This window comes from Hemicordylus capensis, chromosome 7, assembly GCF_027244095.1.
Source record: "Hemicordylus capensis ecotype Gifberg chromosome 7, rHemCap1.1.pri, whole genome shotgun sequence".
NCBI lineage: Eukaryota > Metazoa > Chordata > Lepidosauria > Squamata > Cordylidae > Hemicordylus > Hemicordylus capensis.
This window is the reverse complement of record NC_069663.1, coordinates 22,733,763-22,751,449: the sequence shown is the minus strand read 5'-3', so window position 1 is coordinate 22,751,449 and position 17,687 is coordinate 22,733,763. Positions and strand designations below refer to the sequence as shown.

Below are 17,687 nucleotides of genomic sequence, written 5' to 3'. Positions count from 1 at the left end.
TCTCTGTAAACCGCTGTGGGAACTTTGGTTGAAAAGCGGTATATCAATATTTGTCATATTCGTGTTCATATAGACTCTGTGCCCTTGAAGCAGGAAGATAAATGCCATCCCCTATGAACACCCCGTCTCCCTCTTGCCTTTTTTTAAAAGTGGGGGGCAAGAGGGCATCTTGCTACCTCACTGGCACCCCAGTAATCTGCTGCCTGAGGTAACCGCCTCACCTCGCCTCACGGAAGGGCCGCTCCTGCTCCATTTCTACTCAGTAAAAGGCACCACAAAACAGCAATCTGGGGAGTTGGATATGATGGAAACCAGCAGGCCATGTTAGGCTTGATTTTCAAGCAACATGCTTCAGGGCTTTGGAATGACAACGATAAGATTCTGTGTTTCTTTCTGGAAACCTCAAAAAGCCAGACTATATAGAGTTATCTCGGGTTATGTGTAGCTTCACTGGAATGTTCTCTTCTTCAGAATAGAAAGAAAGAAAGAAAAGCAGCTGTGGGGAATCACAATCAGGAGCAGAAAAAGCTATCTCAGAATTATGAAAAGCAGTCTAAAAGTGATGAGGGGAAGGTAGAAACCCATAAACCCCACTCCCTGTATCTCCCCAGTTTTAGGCAAATCAAAAAGAAGGTGTGTGAGGGGGAAGGTACCTAATCCATTCTGCTCAGGCTGTTTCCCCACTCAAAATGGCCTCCCCCCAACTGTCTTTCTCCCTGCAGGAGAAAAGATGCAGGGATATGTATCTTATGGGGGGAAAGGAGTTGGGGGCTATTTGAGGAGGAAAAGGGTTCAGCACCACTTCCTCTGCTCCTGAATGTGGTTTCCAGTGGCTATTTTGATTGGTTTTTTTTTTTAAGAAATATCAAAGGGAAGCTACACAGAATGTTGTGTAATGTGCAGTTAGGCCCTTAGTAACTCTTCCAGTTGGGCAAAAATCAGCATGGTCTCACTCTGACAATTCCAAGTGGCTTCTTTTCCTGGACCAATTGCTCACTGATCTCCGCTGTCCCCTATTAGCTACAAGGCCATTCCGAAGCCTAAAGGAAGAGCAACATTGCATAACAAAGTAGCATGGCTCACGCATGACCTCATCCATCCTCCAGACAAGCCTTTACACTGAAAACAAGCCATGGGTTCCAATTAATGGGGTGGGAGCACATTTTTTGCTTGTTTCTCTCTCTCTTCCACCCTTCCGCCATGGAGATCAGGGTGTAGGGCATGTTTCTTTCCTCCTTGCATCCTATCATTTATTTTCCAACAACAACCCTGAGAGGTAGGTTAAGCAGATGGCTGGTGACTGGGCCAAGATTGCCCAGCAAGCTTCAGGGTGGAGTGGGAGGATTTGAACCTGGGTCCCTGCAATCTTGGTCCAGCATCCCAACTATCAACACCACACTGGTTCTCCTGCATTGAGCTGACTGGGAAGTGGGGAAAATAACAGCTGCTGACCCCATGTTGATGGGGCTTGGGGTGAAATGTGGGGTTCCCAAGTAGGAATAACTTGCTTCATAATGTGAGGTGTGTGTCATTACCACATGACTTCATTATTTTCTTTTCAAGTATCAGGTAGATGGGGTGGCCCAAGGTGTACTGCAGCAGCTGAGGGGAGGTACCAAATGCCGGGTCAGGCCCATTTCAAAAACTGACCCTTGCAAGCTCTGGAAGTGGTGCAGGGGGCAGGGAGGAGGGGAGGTTGCCACCAGCTTCCTCTTCTCTCCTTGTGCTTCTTGCAAGTTTTGCAAGGAGTGTGAGGAAGGGCTCCTTGCAAAGCTTGCAAAAGTCAGATTGGCCCCAAAGACCTACTTTTGCCACCCTGCTGGTGTCCCATAATTTGCCGACTAAGACGGCTGCCTCTCCTTGCCTCATGAAATTGCCACCCCTGCAGACAGAGTAACTGCCAGTATCTCAGAATTCCCGCCCACTACGGCTGCTGCTTTTCTCTCCAAGAGAGAAAAGACACAGGGACTTGAATTTTTTCCCCTTGGGGAGAAAAGCAGCTGGGTGGGGGCATTTTGAGCAGCGGTGAAGCCCTCTTTTCTCCCTCTCCCTGCTCGCTGCTCAATCTGAAGCCATCTGCAACTGCTTTACCTGATCAATGGGAGCTGTCCAGGAAAAGAATCATGGGAACTGCACCCAACATACGGTTCTGCCCTTAGGGTTGCCAGCTGACCAGAAAAATCTGCCCTGACCAGCTCTTATGCATTTTAGAGCACAAGAACAGCAGAGACCAACAGGTGATGCTTTCTGTGACATAGAGTTTAACATGATCTCCTGCTGCCTACGTAGGAAACTGCTGTTCAAGGCACAGCTACAGAGATGAGCTGAAATACTGGCAACCCTACAATGATTCAGAGGTAGGAGTGCGATAAAATTACTTCCGACCCACCCTTGTTTCCAGATTAATATATGAATGATTCTGTTTTGTGGGACAATGGGGCTGGGTGTGAGTGACTCAGCATCTCCCCACCAGCACTGACGCAGCACGTAACCTGATTCACTGCCTGCACCTGTGAACTGGGAAAGGCAGGAGACATGCACCAAACATGTCAGAACATGCATGATCAGGCATGCAAGCAGAAAGGCTCATATCACTCCCTCACATGGCTGGATGATCATGTGTGACGTTCATGATCTAATCGGCAGGTAAGATAATGGAACAAGTGAGTAGAAGGGAGGGGGGGTAGAGGCTGTGAGTCAGGACTCCTGGGTTCCTTTCGCAGCTCTAGAAGGTGACTGCTGGCACTAATGCCTAAAGGCTTCCACCTTTCCCCTAGCAAAGCTCATCTGCTCTTAGCTGTTCCACAATGGGCAGAAACTCAAACAGGCAGTGTTCCCCACCCAGCGACTGCAATTCCATACTAGGGAAAGTTGCAGCTGTGGAATTTTGGCTTCTTGTGTGGCTGTTTACAAAGCCCAGAGGTCCTGCCAAATAAACACACAAATAAAAAGGAAGCAACATCTTCCCAACAGCTCCAGTATGGGAAATGTGGGATGAGATTGGACATCATCGCCATCACTTTATTTCAGTCATCGACCAGACAAAGATCGGACAAAAATCTGCATCCCTGTTGCTTCAACAGAAAGTGATGTAATTATAAACTGTAATTATAAAGTGATAAATTATCAATTATCAGTATTCAGTTTATGAGGAATGGGTGGAAGGGCTTGTTATTGCTACAAGCCCTTCTCCAGTTGCCTGGACAGAAGTCCTATGCATTCTGGTTTCTCCTGCTTTATTGGTGGACGGGGTTGTTTGTGGGTGCATGAAATGCAGCTGGTTGAGGGGCTGCAATCCTATTTAGCAGAGGTTTCCAAGCTCAGGAACATAGGAAGTTGCCTTTTACTGAGTCAGACCATTGGTCCATCTAGCTCAGTATTGTCTACACAGACTGGCAGCGGCTTCAGCTAAAACACAGTATATCCAAATGGTTTGGTCCAGATGCTATTAGTGCTTTGGAAGCTCTGGATATTATCAATTTTTTTTGCCGTCATACTGAGGAATCTAATCAGGCTCATAATATGCTTTACAATTGTATTCAAACCCATGTAGCAACTCCACTTGATTCTGAAAGAATTGAATGGAGCTTAGAACTGAATGTATCGATCTCACAACATCAGTGGGATGTGATATTGGCTGAAACTGCCAAAGTATCTTATGATTTGAGGCTTAGGTTTGTCCAACAAAAAATAGCTTTTTTGTCCTTATTGGACTCTGATTAGACTCTGTGAATGTGGGTTGTGGACCATATGCAACCAGGGTGGACCCTGCTTAGCTAAGGGGACAAGTCATGCTTGCTACCACAAGACCAGCTCTCCTCTCCTAATTCCTGGAAATCTGTCAAGCTAAAGGAGTCACATGAACAATGACCCTTTGCCAACTACAGTTCTTCATCAGTCAAAGGCTTAAGTGTTCAGGACAGTAGGGCAACCTGTTGAACAAGTTCTGCAGCACTAAGGACATTGGGGTACAACTCAGCAGAGACTCACAAGTCCGGACATGCCAGCTGCTCTGGAATCCTTCCCTGTTTTGCATCTAGACTCTTTCCAAAACTCCAGTGTCCTCCCTTCCTGACAAAAAGGGAACCACTCTTATTAGGTACCTCAATTGCAGCAAACAGTTTTTGGATTCGGACTGGGAGAATCTACAGAGACTGTAATGTTTATTAACATGTGGATGTGTCTTTACATGGTCACTTTGATGGCTCCTTCTTTTACATTCCAGACAGGCACCCAAAGTGGCAAACAAAGAGAAGTCAAGAGAGAGTGCCAAAGTATTATGGTACGTAGGGCAAGACGCGTGTATACTAAGGGACCTTTGCAGTGAGGGCTAACCTGTGTGCGGATATGGGGCTGATGTAAACGAGGAAAAGAAGCTTCTAATGCAAAATATATAAAATTTATTGAATAGCAATCAAAATAAACAATCTCATTTGGGAAATCAATAAGATAGGTCTCTAATTATAATGCACGGTCGTGCAAATGGCCTCTGCGCATGCATGGAGGCCATTTTAGTGGCCTCCATGCCTGCACAGAGGCCCAAACTGGGCCTGAACTGGCCCGGGCTACTTGGGGGAGGCCAGTGGGGTGGGTGGAGCTGCCTCCCCTGTGGCCGCCACAGCCGGCAGCAACACTTTTAAAGTACTTTCCCTCCCCCCGCTGTACTTTTAGGGAAGCCCCCCTGACCCCCACTTTACTAGTAAAGGTGGATCGTCACTGGATTCCCCCTTATCAGTGGAGTTCTGAGACAGCTCATTTCAACCGGGTCAAGTTCGGTTCAAACCCGGACTGGCCGAGGTCGGTCCGGTTCGATCCCGAGCCTTTCGAGCTGAGCCGGATCACACAACTCTAGTAGCCAGGCAACTCCAAACTTGTAGGGTTGGGCTGAATGAACCAAACTCCATCCCTTTCAGCTTTGCAGCGTCTTCCAAATATGGGGCATGTGGACAATGTCTTCCAAATATGGGGCATGCAGCTTAACAGCTCAGATATCATCTGGTGGAGCTATTCGGAGCCTGAAATCCAAACTTGGGCCAAGTCCAGTGAAGTAGAGAGAAGCTGTTAGTAGGTCAGGCTGAGTTGTGGGATGGGCCTGGCAAGTATGGCCTGTCTAACCTGACTGGATCCCGCCCTCTCAATGTTCACTGCAGCAAGCGCTGGCTCTCCTCTTATTAGCTCTGCTAACACCTAGGCTTCGAGGATACTTGTGGGCCTTTTCACAGTGATGTGGCAGAGCCCAGTTTGTCAAGTGACTGTCACTCGACGGGCATTCAGGTTAGGGAGGACAGGTGCCAATGGATATAGGGATCCTGCATTTTAAAGTTGTGTCCAAGGGGGGATTTTAGCAGGTGCAGCTCATCCTGCAGGGGCCATTTGGATGCAAGCAAGTCACACCCATCAACAAAAATTTCGGAGTCTGGGAACGCTCCTGGATCCCAAACTCTCCCTGGTTTCTCAGGTTGAGGCTGTGGCCAGGAGTGCTTTTTATCCGCTTCGGCAGATATGCCAGATACGTCCATTTCTGGAGACAAATGACCTTAAAACGGTGGTACATATGCTGGTAACCTCTAGGCTTGACTACCGTAATGCACTCTATGCAGGGCTGCCTTTGAACGTAGTTCGAAAACTACAATTGGTACAGAATATGGCAGCCAGACTGGTCTCTGGGTTTACCCGAAAGGACCATATAACACTGATTCTCAAAGAACTCCACTGGCTGCCAATAGGTTGCCGAACGAAATACAAAGTGCTAATTATTACCTATAGGGCCCTTAACGGCTTAGGTCCAGGGTATTTAAGAGAGTGCCTTCTCTGTCGTGAACCCTGTCGCCTATTAAGATAATCTGGAGAGGTCCGATTACGGGTGCCGCAAACTTGTTTGGTGGCAACTTGGGACCGGGCCTTTTCTGTGGCTGCCCCAGGGCTTTGGAATGTGCTCCCTGCTAAAATAAGAGCCTCTCCTTCTCTGTTTGCTTTTAGGAGGACCCTGAAGACGTACCTGTTTTCCCAGACCTTCAACTGAGATTCGATTTTTAAATTTTAATGTATTTTTAATGTGTTTTTATCTGTAATTTTAAAAATCTTTTATGAATTTTAAATGTGTTATATTTTATGTTTTAATTCTGTACACCACCTAGAGATTTTTTATACTAGGCAGGATATAAATTCAATAAATTCAAATTCCGTTCCAAAATCCGAACATTCCTGCATTTCATGGGTGGAAGAGAAATGTGTTTGCAACACTCCAGCTCTTTGAACTTGTTATAATCATAAGCACACAGGAAGCTGCCTTATACCGAGTCAGACCATTGGTCCATCGAATTCAGTATTGTCTACATTGATTGGCAGCGGCTCTCTGTGCCAACATACTTGTTGGCTACCTCCCCCTCAAACACACACGGGCCTCCTTGCACTCAGCACGTCTTCATAGAGAAGAACTTCCAGTCCCTTCTCACGGGCTTCGTTTCGACTTTTGGCGGGTCGTGTGAAGACACCCATTCTGTGCTTCTTCTGTCAAGTTCACCTCCTTTTGCAGCTCCTCCAAAGGAGAAAGCAGTTGCAGTTAAGAAACCTTTTATTCTCCTTTAGTGGAGCTACAAAAGAATGCCATCCTTGAGAAAGAGCTGAAGTCATTTTTTTATTATGCCTGTGGATATTTTCCTCTTATTTCCACCATGAAAAAAGCTATACTTGCTGAAATCCCTTTTCTAATGACTGTTATTAAGAGGCCCAACATCCCATCATCCTTTGCACCACTTCTCTGGAATTTTCCTCATGTGCCTTTGACAGGTTTAGAAGGAAACTCGGTTTGAACTAGGACTGGCCTCATTTCTATGGCGCTGGTCCTATTCAAACTTGGACCAGTCGAACCAGGTCAGTTTGATGCCAAGCCCGGTTCAACTCGAGTCCACTCGCACATCCCTACCTCTTGTCCCAGACTCACCTCAGAGCTCTGGTACTTCAAGAAGCTGCACAGCTCACATTGTGTCCCAGACAGAAATGCCTGTGAGAAAGGCCCAGGTATGGGTTGAGTCGCCTGTGTGCCCAGAAGCTGAGGTCAGGAGAAGAAAAGCTTCAGCTGTTTTCTCCCATGGAGTCAGTAGCTGTTGTGAAACTGACCCAGCCAAGAGCTAGAGGGGAAAACATTATTTTTTCCTGACGAGTGCATGATTTGTAGGAGAGATTGTCATGTTTGGGAAAGTTGGGGAGCAGAAACATCTGGTAAAGAACAGAAATGAAGCTAAAATTGGATCACATTTGAAATTCAGTGGTAAGAGAGACAAAAGCCCTATTCACATGTTGTGTTTAACACTTGTACCATGTAGCCCAATTCAGACATCAGTACTGATGTTTGTGTGAATGACTGTACCTGTGTTCATTTAAAAGTGAACCTGGACACAGGGGCTTCAAATGCATGGTACTGATAGGAAGTGTACTTTTGTGTTCAGCATAACATCTGAATGACTGTTCCTGTGTACAGATCTGTAGCTGTGTACACCGTACGAGTGTTGAACATATTGTGTGAATGGGCTTTCCCTGTACAGTGTTCACAGGCTGAATCACACTAATGTTGGTGTAATGGTGGAGTCTCCAGGAATCCACATCAATCTCCAGGTGACTTTTGAACACAGTCCTGGAGCTCTCTAGTGGCTTGATGTTGTGAGAAATATTGAGGGACAGATCTCCAGGAAGAGCATCAGTCAAGGTTGTCAACGAAAAAACACCAAAGCATTAATTTTCTGAGATGTTCATAGACGAAAATAGAAGCTTCAGCTTGTAATATCCCAAATCTTGTGCAAAGAATCATTGGCCAAGGGGTCCCGTTCCACTATTACACATAGCTAAAGGCCTTTCCACATTCTTTCATTTCTTCCTCAATAGTTTTGCCTTCCACTGATGTAAAAACTCAGAGGCATTGTTCTTCTGATTTAAGATAGGTTAGCAAAACATAATTGCCCTACGATATTCCTTCCAGGTGGCAATGGTAGCTCCACACCAAATTCCAGCAAATGTCCAAAATGGAATGCATGCAATGAACTCTGCATACAAATGAAAGGTCTCTTGTGAAAGGGCCATTGTGTAATGTGTGCAGCTTGAAATCTTAACCAGCCTGGGCTGTTTTAATCCAATTAAAAGTAATTGCTTTAGCTCATCACTTCAGTTATGGAGCTGAGAATTCTGCAGACGGGGCTTGGGCAATGCAGGATAAACCCGACAAAGCAGCATAAACAACCTCATACGTAGCATTTGTCTTTTCCATCCACCATCTTTGAACACAGTTCTATGTCTGTCAAAAGCTTGCTTCTTTAATTTAAAACCCCAGTTGGTAAATCACATTTTGCTTCACTGGTGAGCTTGCCAACTTTTCAACAGCCCCCCACTGCTTTGTCTTCTAACATCAGTATGCTTTGCAGAAATAAAAAGGTGTTGTGTGTTCTGGACGTTGGTCTCCATGGTGTGAAATACTTTATCGGCAAATCCTTGTGTTAAAAGCACAGCAGTGGGGACCAGTGGAAAACCAGTGGCAATCCCCTGGGAGCAAGGCTAAATGTATTCCCGATCAGATTTTTACTATGGAAAGATCGTTGACCAGCCTATAAGGAAACCGCTTTCATGGGTTACTTTTGACCTCTAGTGGTAAGAAGTACCACTACATCTTCTCTTGATTATAAGTTTTCTGACCAAATGCCCTTACATTTTCAGGTGTTCTGCATCTCCTTCAAGGCATCCGAGCTGCCAGATTTCAGAGAAATTAGATAAAGGGTGAGAAGCAATGTAAAAAGACACAATTCTCATTAGCTTCCCAGTGAGAGACCTAGATGCTATTCTTCCAAGCCTGACTTTGGTGTTTTTCATCCTATTGGTATGGAAATCCCAGACTTTCTGCAGACTGCAACCCCTTCAAAGGATCATACCTGCCAAAGTTCAGAAAGATGGGACAGGTGAGCTCCATTTCATATGCAATTAAAAGAGCAATTTGATTTTTAAGTGATCTCTTTCTCCCTCTTAGTAGGGGGGGGGCATCTCAGACACCCCCTCTCAGCTCCCCTTCTGTAATAGAACATGTGGACTGGCCCACTCCACAGAGCTGTTTTGAGGATGAAAAAGAAGTTGTATGGCCTTTTACAAATGATTTCTAGTGTGCTACATCAGTAGCAACGGCTTGATCCAGTACTGCAGTGTATATGCTGTGATTTAGGGGCTTCTCCTGAATCAACTGTTGAGAAGGCGGGGACAGGATAAGCCCCTCTCCACTTTCCCTGGTTCTTGTTGATGATCTAATGGGGACCATATCAGCAGCCCAGGATGCTGTCTGCCTAGACAACTGGATCAGAGCGCCTACTCCTCTCCTTCTAAAAACGGCCTGCCAGTTCTTCTTAACTGGCAGTTCTCTGCATGCACTTCCAGGAAAGATAAACAGGATGATGCACACACTTGTTTTCTGGGAAAGATATTTTACTTATTAGAGAATGCTCCCCCCCATGCGTGTGTGTGTGCGCGCACACACACACACATGCACCACAGCAATTGCTCAGACAGAGAAGAATGAAACCAGCCAGTTGAATTTCTCTCAAGAATGACTTTGTATTTTTCAAAAAGCAACAGGAGCAACCCTCATTCCAGTTGTAAGGCTTCAGTCCCTTGGAGTTCTGTGGGCTTCCCTGCAGTGGCAAGGGGGCTTGGACTTCTTTACTGTTTTTCTGTTTACACCACTACCTCAGAAAGCAATGGCGCTCTTCGCAGTGACTGCCGAGTGCCATGCCTTCCCTCACAGTGCCCCACTGTAACATCACAAACCACATTTTGGGGCTGCCATGCCCACTCCACAGGGCCCAGCAACAGGGGCGTAGCACGGTTGGCGTGGCCCCAGAGACAAGAAATGCCCCCCCGCCCACTGAAGCTCAGCTCATGAAGTAAAGAAATCTTAAATGAGGCTGAATAGTGGTAACAAAAAGCACCAACTAGTGGTAAGCAAAAAGTAAAATTATGTATGTGTATGTCTATGTCTGTGTGTGTGTGTGTGTGTGTGTGTGTGTGTGTGTGTGTGCACGCAGGCACCACAATAGAACACCATCCTATATTATTTTTTAAAAGGTTTTGTAAATTGTGGACGATGCAAGTCCTTTAATGGTACTAGAGAAAGACATGCTGTTCTGGTAGCTCCAGGTCTTCACACTCACATCAATTTCGGAGGATGAACACAACTGAAGGAAGGCCGGGTGGGTGTGCGGCTGGGGGAGTCAGTCATGTGACTTGCCTCGGGGGGGGGAGGCAGTGGGGCCCCAGACAACTGTCTCCCCTTGCCCTATTATAGTTACACACCTGCCCAGGAATGGTGCTGGGTCAAGGGAATGGTGGGGAAAATGGTGGCTGGTCCTTGCCCTTCCCGGGGGACCTGAAAGCATATGGCGGCAGTCAACATGGGCCATAGGAAGCCAGACAGCTACCTGGTGGTGCTGCAGGGTGAGGCCGGGCCTAAACATGAGAAGTGGTCAAGGTGTGTGTGGTGGGGTGTGTATGTGTGTGTGGGGGTGAGCCTTGACTCCCTGCTCTTCCAAATACAGCCCTTCCAAAAATGAACACATCGCCTAGGACTCAAAGGGGCTCCCAATCCTCTTGCTTCCTATGATATCTCAAGGACGGTTCTTCCGAGGGCTAGCAACAGCAGCCAGTACTGAAGGTTTGGCAACCTGGACCCACTGGCCATTACCCAATGCCCTTCTATTGGCTTCCAAGGGGGCAGAAATATTTCCTTCCCAATATCTTCATAATCAACGGCCTCAGGTGGAAGCAGACGGGTTGTGTTGGAGTCGGTGACCCCGCTGTCGCCAGGCACCATAGGGCTGATTCCAGCGCCACCTTCCGAATCGGATTTGGTGGAATCAGGGCTGCGAATGTTGTCGTTGCTGCAACATTGACTGAGGATCTCGGGGGCCGTTGTGTTCCCATTGCAATTGCTGCCAAGGCAACAGGAGCCCCACAGCTGGATCCTGATGGCGCCAAAGGACAGGTTCTGAGGCACAGCACAGACTGGCCTCTGGCAAGTCTTGATGAAGAGGCGTGACGATAAGCTTACTTGGGGGCCTGGAAGAAAGAGAGGCAGGGAATGTTAGGAGGCAGGAACGGAAGCCCACTTCCCCCAGAATGCAATGGGATGCCATAGAGGGAACAATGTTGTAGAAGGGTCTATGGCAGGCCTGCTCAACTTGGGCCCCACCAGCTGTTTTTGGCCTATAACTCCCACAGTCCCTAAACACAGTGGCCAATGGCCAGGGATTATGGGAGTTGTAGGCCATCTGCAGGAGGGTTGAAGTTGGTCTACGGGCAAATGGTGAAGAGCACGTGACCTGAGGGGGAAGACAGCCACGCACGACTGAAGCCCAGACTGCCTGCTAGATCGAGATTGTCCAACCTCGGATCCCCAGATAATGTGGGACAACAGTCATCTCCTCCCAGTCGGATGAGTGCTGGTCTTCTTGTAGCAAGCATGAGTTGGTTGCAATGGTGATAGCGAGCATGAATAGTACACTTTGCTAAGCATGGGCTGCCTTGGTTTGCATTTGAATGGGAGACTACACACAAGTGCTGTAAGGTATTTCCCTTAGGGATGGAGCCATAGCTTAGGGGAAGACCATGAAGAAGGTCCCAGGTTCACTCCCTGGCATCTCCAGGTAAGGTTAGGAGAAGACTCCTGCCTGAAACCTCGGAAAGCCGCTGCCACTCACTGTGGATCCAGGTCTGCTCAACTTAGGCTCCCCAGCTGCTTTTGAACTACAACTCCCATAATCCCCAGCCACAGCGGCCAATAGCCAGGGATTAGAGGAATTGTAGGCCAACATCTGCAGGAGGGCTGAAGTCGAGCAGCCCTGTAGACAATACTGAACTAGATGGACCAAGGCTCCAGGGCAGCTTCCTATGTTCCTGTGATCCCAAAGATCTGTGACTGGGGGTGATGGGAGTTGTAGTCCAACAACTCAGATCCTAAGGGTGGGAACCTAAAAACATAAGAACAGCCCTGCTGGATCAGGCCCAAAGCCCATCTAGTCCAGCATCCTGTTTCACACAGTGGCCCACCAGATGTCGTTGGAAGGCTACAGGCAGGCGTTGAGGGCATGCCCTCTCTCCTGCTGTGCCTCCCCTGCAACTGGTACTCAGAGGCATCCTGCCTTTGAGGCTGGAGGTGGCCTATAGCCCTCCGACTAGTAGCCATTGATAGACCTCTCCTCCATTAGGTTATCCAACCCCCTCTTAAAGCCATCCAGGCTGTTGGCTGTCATCTCATCTTGTGGAAGAGAATTCCACAAGTTGATTATGCGTTGTGTGAAAAAATACTTCTGTTTGCTGGTCCTAAATTTCCCGGCAATCAGTTTCATGGGATGACCCCTGGTTCTAGTGTTATGTGAGAGGGAGAAGAATTTCTCTCTATCCACTTTCTCCACTTCATGTGTGTTATCACATGTGTGTTACCATCTAACCTGTGTGTTAGATGCTAGACTACCATCAGAGCCAGCATAACGTAGTGGTTAGAATGTTGGACTAGGGCCGGGATGACCTGAGTTCTAATCCACATTCAACCATGAAACTCACTGGGTGACTCTGGGCCAGTCATGTATCTCTCAGCCTAACCTACCTCACGGGGCTATTGTGAGGATAAAAGTAACTATGTACACTGCTCTGAGCTCCTTGGAGGAAGAGCGGGATATAAGTGTAAAAATAAACAAACAAACAAATAAATCACAGCCCTATTAGGTGCTAGACTATTGACTTCCCTGTCCCAGGAGCTTTGGCAAGCTACATCACTTTGGACATGTCGGTGGCAGGATGAAATGCCCTTGATTAGATGCAGATCCCCTAGTCTCCTCTCTGCTACATACTTTTCTTTGCCACTGATTTTTTTTTTAAAACTGCTGTGAGTTTCCTATCTGGTGCTAAAGCCATAATGAGACTTGTGGTGTTTTTGAGACTGAAAAAATGCTTTCCTAATTTGCTAGTGCCTGAAGGATTATCTTCAGTTGGCAGCTGTGTATTTACATGGGTACACAGAGCAGAGGTGCACAACTGTGGCCGTTCTGCTGCTGGTTGGATTACATCTCCCATAATCCATGGCTATTGGCTACTAGCTGGGGGGGGGGGGGATGATGGAAATTAACATAAGAACCTCAGAACAGCCCTGCTGCATGAGGCCTTAAAGGGACCACCTGTTCTCATGGCAATGGGACAGTTCAACCATGCTGGTTTGGTAATGTCGAGGAGCAGAGGGGGGACAAAGGAGGTGGCATGCAGCCTCTGGGCACCCGTGGGTCCTGGATACTCACCCCTTGGATACCCGCCCCCTCGTCTTCATGGTAGCTACATCACTGTTACACACGCAGCAGCAAGCTTCCGTCCTACTTTCTATTGAAAGTTGAGCAGGGACCTTGCGCAATTTTTGCAGCACCACCTGCTGGCCAGATCTTGCATTCCAAAGACCACCCACCCTTTTCCATTCCTCCTTTTGTAGTGACTGGGCCAAAGGTTCCTCACCGCATCCTGCCCTCAAAAATGTCCACGGTTGCTTGCAATCTGCTCACAACGGCATTAGCAAAAGTGTGAGGATGGAAGACTGGTTCTGAAGCTTTGCCACTTGTTTTTGGTCTCTTGACTCACCTATGGAAATGTAGCCTCCGCCATCATAGCACTGACTGTAACCCTTTCTGCATGTCACTCTCTCCCGGAAGACGTTGCTGGAGGTAGAGGCGAGGCCAGAATAGCACTGGTTGGACCCGCTTGCTTCAGATGCTTAAATAATAAACCCAAACATATCGTGAAAAACCTGCGTTTCTTGTCCCATGTGCCACTATTCTAGGGTTAAAACAGAAAAGTGCTTCCCTTTTGTAGAATCCTCAGCATTTTTCTGCCAAGGCCTTTGACAGCTGTGTGGCAGGCCAAAATTCAACGGGTACCATAACTGCATCACCATGCCGGGAAGAGCTGCACCTGTTGAATTTCGGCTTGTCACACAGCCATTGAAGGCACAAGAGTCCCACTGGGGAAAAACAACTTGACAACCTATTCCACCAAGGCAGAAGGAAAAAGGAAATAATTCATTAATCAATCCACCTACCCCACCTGATTTTCCTTTCTGACCTTTTGATGCTTCATTGTTCTTCTCTCCCCTCTTTTCTTTCTCAGCCAATTCCATTCCCATTCTCCCCAGAAGTGAAAACCATGTCTTCTCTACCTTTCCCTGTGGATGGCTTTCTTACCTTTGTCCTGTCCAGGGGTCTCAGGGAGATCTCCGAGGACTGTAATTTCCTTATTGCAAAGGTCCTCGGAACAATAACTCGCATTGGACTGAATGATGAAGTGCTGATCATCAAAGCTGGCGGCTCCAGTGTCATTAAGGTCTTGTCCAGCGCAGCCTCGGTAGATTGCGAGTATAACATTTCTGTCTGGTGAAGAAGATATTCCAAGAATGGATCAGTTAGGTGGCAGGGTGTTCCACAGACCTTAACCTTCATTATTGACTGACAATCCCTGCTTCCAGTTTTTCCAGTCCCAGGCAAGTGGCAACATCAGGAGCATGTGGATGGGTGTCTTCAACTTTTTACAAGTATAATTTCATGATTCTTCACTCCCAATTGCAGTCCAGAAATGTCAGGAACATTTCCTTTGAATAGTGTTTTGCAAGGATTCCCAACCTTAGGCTACCAGATGCTGTTGGACTACAACTCCCCTTATCCCCAGCCATGGTAGCCTTTGGCCAGTGTGGCTGGGAATGCTGGGCATTGTAGTCCAGAAACATCTGGGGATCAAAGGTTGGGAATCCCCAGTTTATTGAGCACTGGAATCTGGCATCACTTTAGATCTTTGCATACCTGTTCTGAGCATAACCGTTTCCTCCATGCACACATTCTGGGAACAGTTGCTAAACTCTTGAAACATAGACACATTCATGCTGAGCTGACCCTTGGAGCCATATTTCAAGACGGTCCTGGAATCATGGCACTTCACAGCAGAAGTCCCTGAAGAGAAAGATAAACAAAGAAAAAATAAGAACCTGCAATTGCTAGAGGGAATAACGGTAACAGAGCATGGCTAGTCTGCCCCTCATAAAGGCCCTACGTACTCCACACAGCCCTGCGATTATGAGGAATTCACAGCTATTTCTCATAAACGTGCATGCTATTTCTGTAGTCCAGAGGGACTAGAAACTTGCATTTATCTTTACAACGAAAGAATTGAGCAGCCAGTACTAAAAGCTATCCATACATGCCTGGCATGATCCCAGAAGCAATGTCTATTCTAACTTCTTTACTGAGTATTTCCTATTGTTTGTTTATTATTTATTTACATATTATTTATTATTTCTTGTTGGTATGTAAACTAGGAATGTGTGGATCGATTTGTGGCCAAATCGATTCAACCCGATTCTTGTCAATTCAAGTGATTTGACCTTGAATCGAATCACCCTTGGGGGTACTGACCAGATTCGAGGTCAAATTGAATCGAATGGTGATTTGAGTCTCCATTTCCCCCCCACAATGCCAGCCCTCTGAGCTTCTCTGCCACTCACTTTGGTTCCTTTGAACTATCTCACGATTGCGTGATGATCTTCCTTGCTTCTTGGTGTGGATTCACTGTTTGAAACAACTTCTTTATAGGTATTCCCTATGAAGAAGTTCTTTCACAACCAAGAAACCACAGCACATCAAAATTCCTAAGAATTCACCCATTTGCCCAATTCCTTTGGGGGGTTGGGGGGTAGTTGGTACCCATGGGGCCCTACCACCCAACCAACTTTGGTGCCCCCCACCTTAAAAATTAGGCGGAACCGATTTGATTTCAAATCAAATTCAAATAGAATCAACCCCAGATTCACGGCCAGCAGATTTGAGCTTGAATTGAATCAGGCTCATTCGATTTGAACTCAAATAACAAAAATTGATTCATGCACATCCCTAATGTAAACTGCTTTTAGAACTTTTGTTGAAAAGTGGCATATAAAAATTTGTAGTAATATTTGTAATAACCATTGTTTCCTACTGCCCAAAAGATTAATGCAGTCCACCTGAATCCAGGAGCATTCCCTACTCCAGAATTTTCTAACGGAAAGAAAAGAAGAAAGATGGAAGGGAAGTGAGAATAATAGAAGCTGAAAGAGGCAAGGGGGATGTTAACAAGGGAAGGAGGAAAGGAAAGAAGAAATGAGAAAGGCAGAGACAGATAAGTATTGCATGAAAATTGGAGGTGCCCTGCAGATAATGAGATACAGCAAAGAAAGGCTCTAATATACATTTTGTGTAAGGTTATGAAAAATGAAGGGCAACAGTATTCATCTTTATTTTCTGTTTCTTGTTCTCCCCCCCATACGCAATTGCTTTTAAAAAAACAACTGCTCCCTTATTTTATTGATCTATTTTAAATATTTCTATACCGCCCAAAACTTGCGTCTCTATTAGATTATTAAACTCCATAATCCCAACTTCATAAAAACTTAGTTTCTATTGCCTAGATTTCTTTGCTTTTTACAAAATGTGTCCAGCCACACTTTAGACTAGACCTTGCCCAGGAATGCACATAGTGCAAGTGTGATCCGGCATCTTCTTGATTACAGCCCATTCCTGATCCTTCTTTCTTCCCAGAGGAGAGCAACAGAAGTCACCATGCTTTGTTTCGTCCAGTTACCATCTGGAGGAACTTATAGTATGGTAAGCTATGCCTTATGAATTCTAAAGTTTGCATTCTAAAACAAACAAAATAACAACCACTAAAAATAGATTAAAATTAACTAAATATTCGGAGGGGGCGGCGGCTGTATAGCTCAGAGATAAAGCATATGTGTTGCATGCAGATTGTGGAAGACAGAGTCTCAGGTTGAATCCCCGGTATCTCCAGGTAGGGCTGAGAAAGACGCTTGCCTGGAGATCCACTGCTAATCAGTGTAGACAACACTGAGCTAGATTAATCAATGATTTGACTTTGTATAAGGCAACCTCCTATGTAGTCTATGTGAGGATGTCCCCAGACTTACCTGGAGATATTGGAGATTAATATCTGAGATCCTCTGCATGCAACGCGTGTGCTCCACCGCCCTGGGAACTGCCATCTACTGAGTCAGAACATGGGTCCATCTTGCTCAGTACTATCAACGCTGACTGGTAGTGGATCTCCCAGGTTACAGAGGAAGATCTTTCCCAGCCTTGCTTGGAGATACCTGAGAGTGAACCTGGAGCCTTCTGCATCCAAAGCAGATCCTTCTCCTTTGAGCTACAGTGCTTCCCCATAGCCTGAAAAGTCCTTGCTTGTCAGGGTAGACTAGAATTCCCAACCTTGGGTCTCCAAATGTTGTTGGATTACAAATACCATGGTCCCCAGCCGCAATGGCCAAAGAGATAATGAGAGCGGTAGTCCAACAACATCTGGGGACCCAAGAGTGACTCAAGGCTGGGAACCCCGGTGTAGACAATATTGTGCTACATGGACCCATGGTCTGGCTTGATAGGGGGAAGCTTCATGTGTTGATAGACCCAAAGGAGAAACCATTAGTACCTGAGATGAACAAGATCATTGCCAGGAATCCTAGCACCACAGCTGTGCGGCTGCTCCATCTCGATGTGGTCCTCTCCATGGCCTGAACCTAACTAAGTCCACAAGTCAATCAACCAGCATTTTGAGCAGCAGAAGAGGGAAAGTTAGCAAGGACT

At 46.5% G+C, this 17,687-nt stretch overlaps 1 protein-coding gene and 1 long non-coding RNA gene across 2 annotated transcripts in view; one reads left to right on the top strand and one right to left on the bottom strand.

Annotated features, from left to right (window-relative positions):
- Window positions 1–6,246, top strand: part of LOC128332413 (uncharacterized) — a 39,620-nt gene extending 33,374 nt beyond the window's left edge. The window contains exons 4-6 of the long non-coding RNA XR_008310647.1: window positions 2,290–2,357; window positions 4,226–4,282; window positions 5,980–6,246. This is a non-coding gene — a long non-coding RNA (uncharacterized LOC128332413). The remainder of the gene's footprint in view (window positions 1–2,289; window positions 2,358–4,225; window positions 4,283–5,979) is intronic.
- Window positions 6,247–9,565: 3,319 nt separating this feature from the next.
- On the bottom strand, window positions 9,566–17,687 carry CD177 (CD177 molecule). Its single transcript, XM_053268844.1, has 5 exons — window positions 17,533–17,687; window positions 14,859–15,005; window positions 14,247–14,432; window positions 13,648–13,779; window positions 9,566–11,085 (listed from the first exon to the last, which is right to left on the bottom strand). Exons 1-5 carry the CDS (start codon window positions 17,609–17,611, stop codon window positions 10,625–10,627), a joined length of 1,005 nt encoding a protein of 334 aa, XP_053124819.1. The 5' UTR covers window positions 17,612–17,687; the 3' UTR covers window positions 9,566–10,624.

Coding starts and splice junctions, on each gene's coding strand:
- CD177 (XM_053268844.1), bottom strand. CDS start 17,611: ATGGAGAGGACCACATCGAGATGGAGCAGCCGCACAGCTGTGGTGCTA. Junction 14,433..14,858: donor AACGGTTATGCTCAGAACAG/GTATGCAAAGAT, acceptor CTTCTTCACCAG/ACAGAAATGTTATACTCGCA. Junction 11,086..13,647: donor CGGAGGCTACATTTCCATAG/GTGAGTCAAGAG, acceptor TCTTTCTTCCAG/GCCCCCAAGTAAGCTTATCG.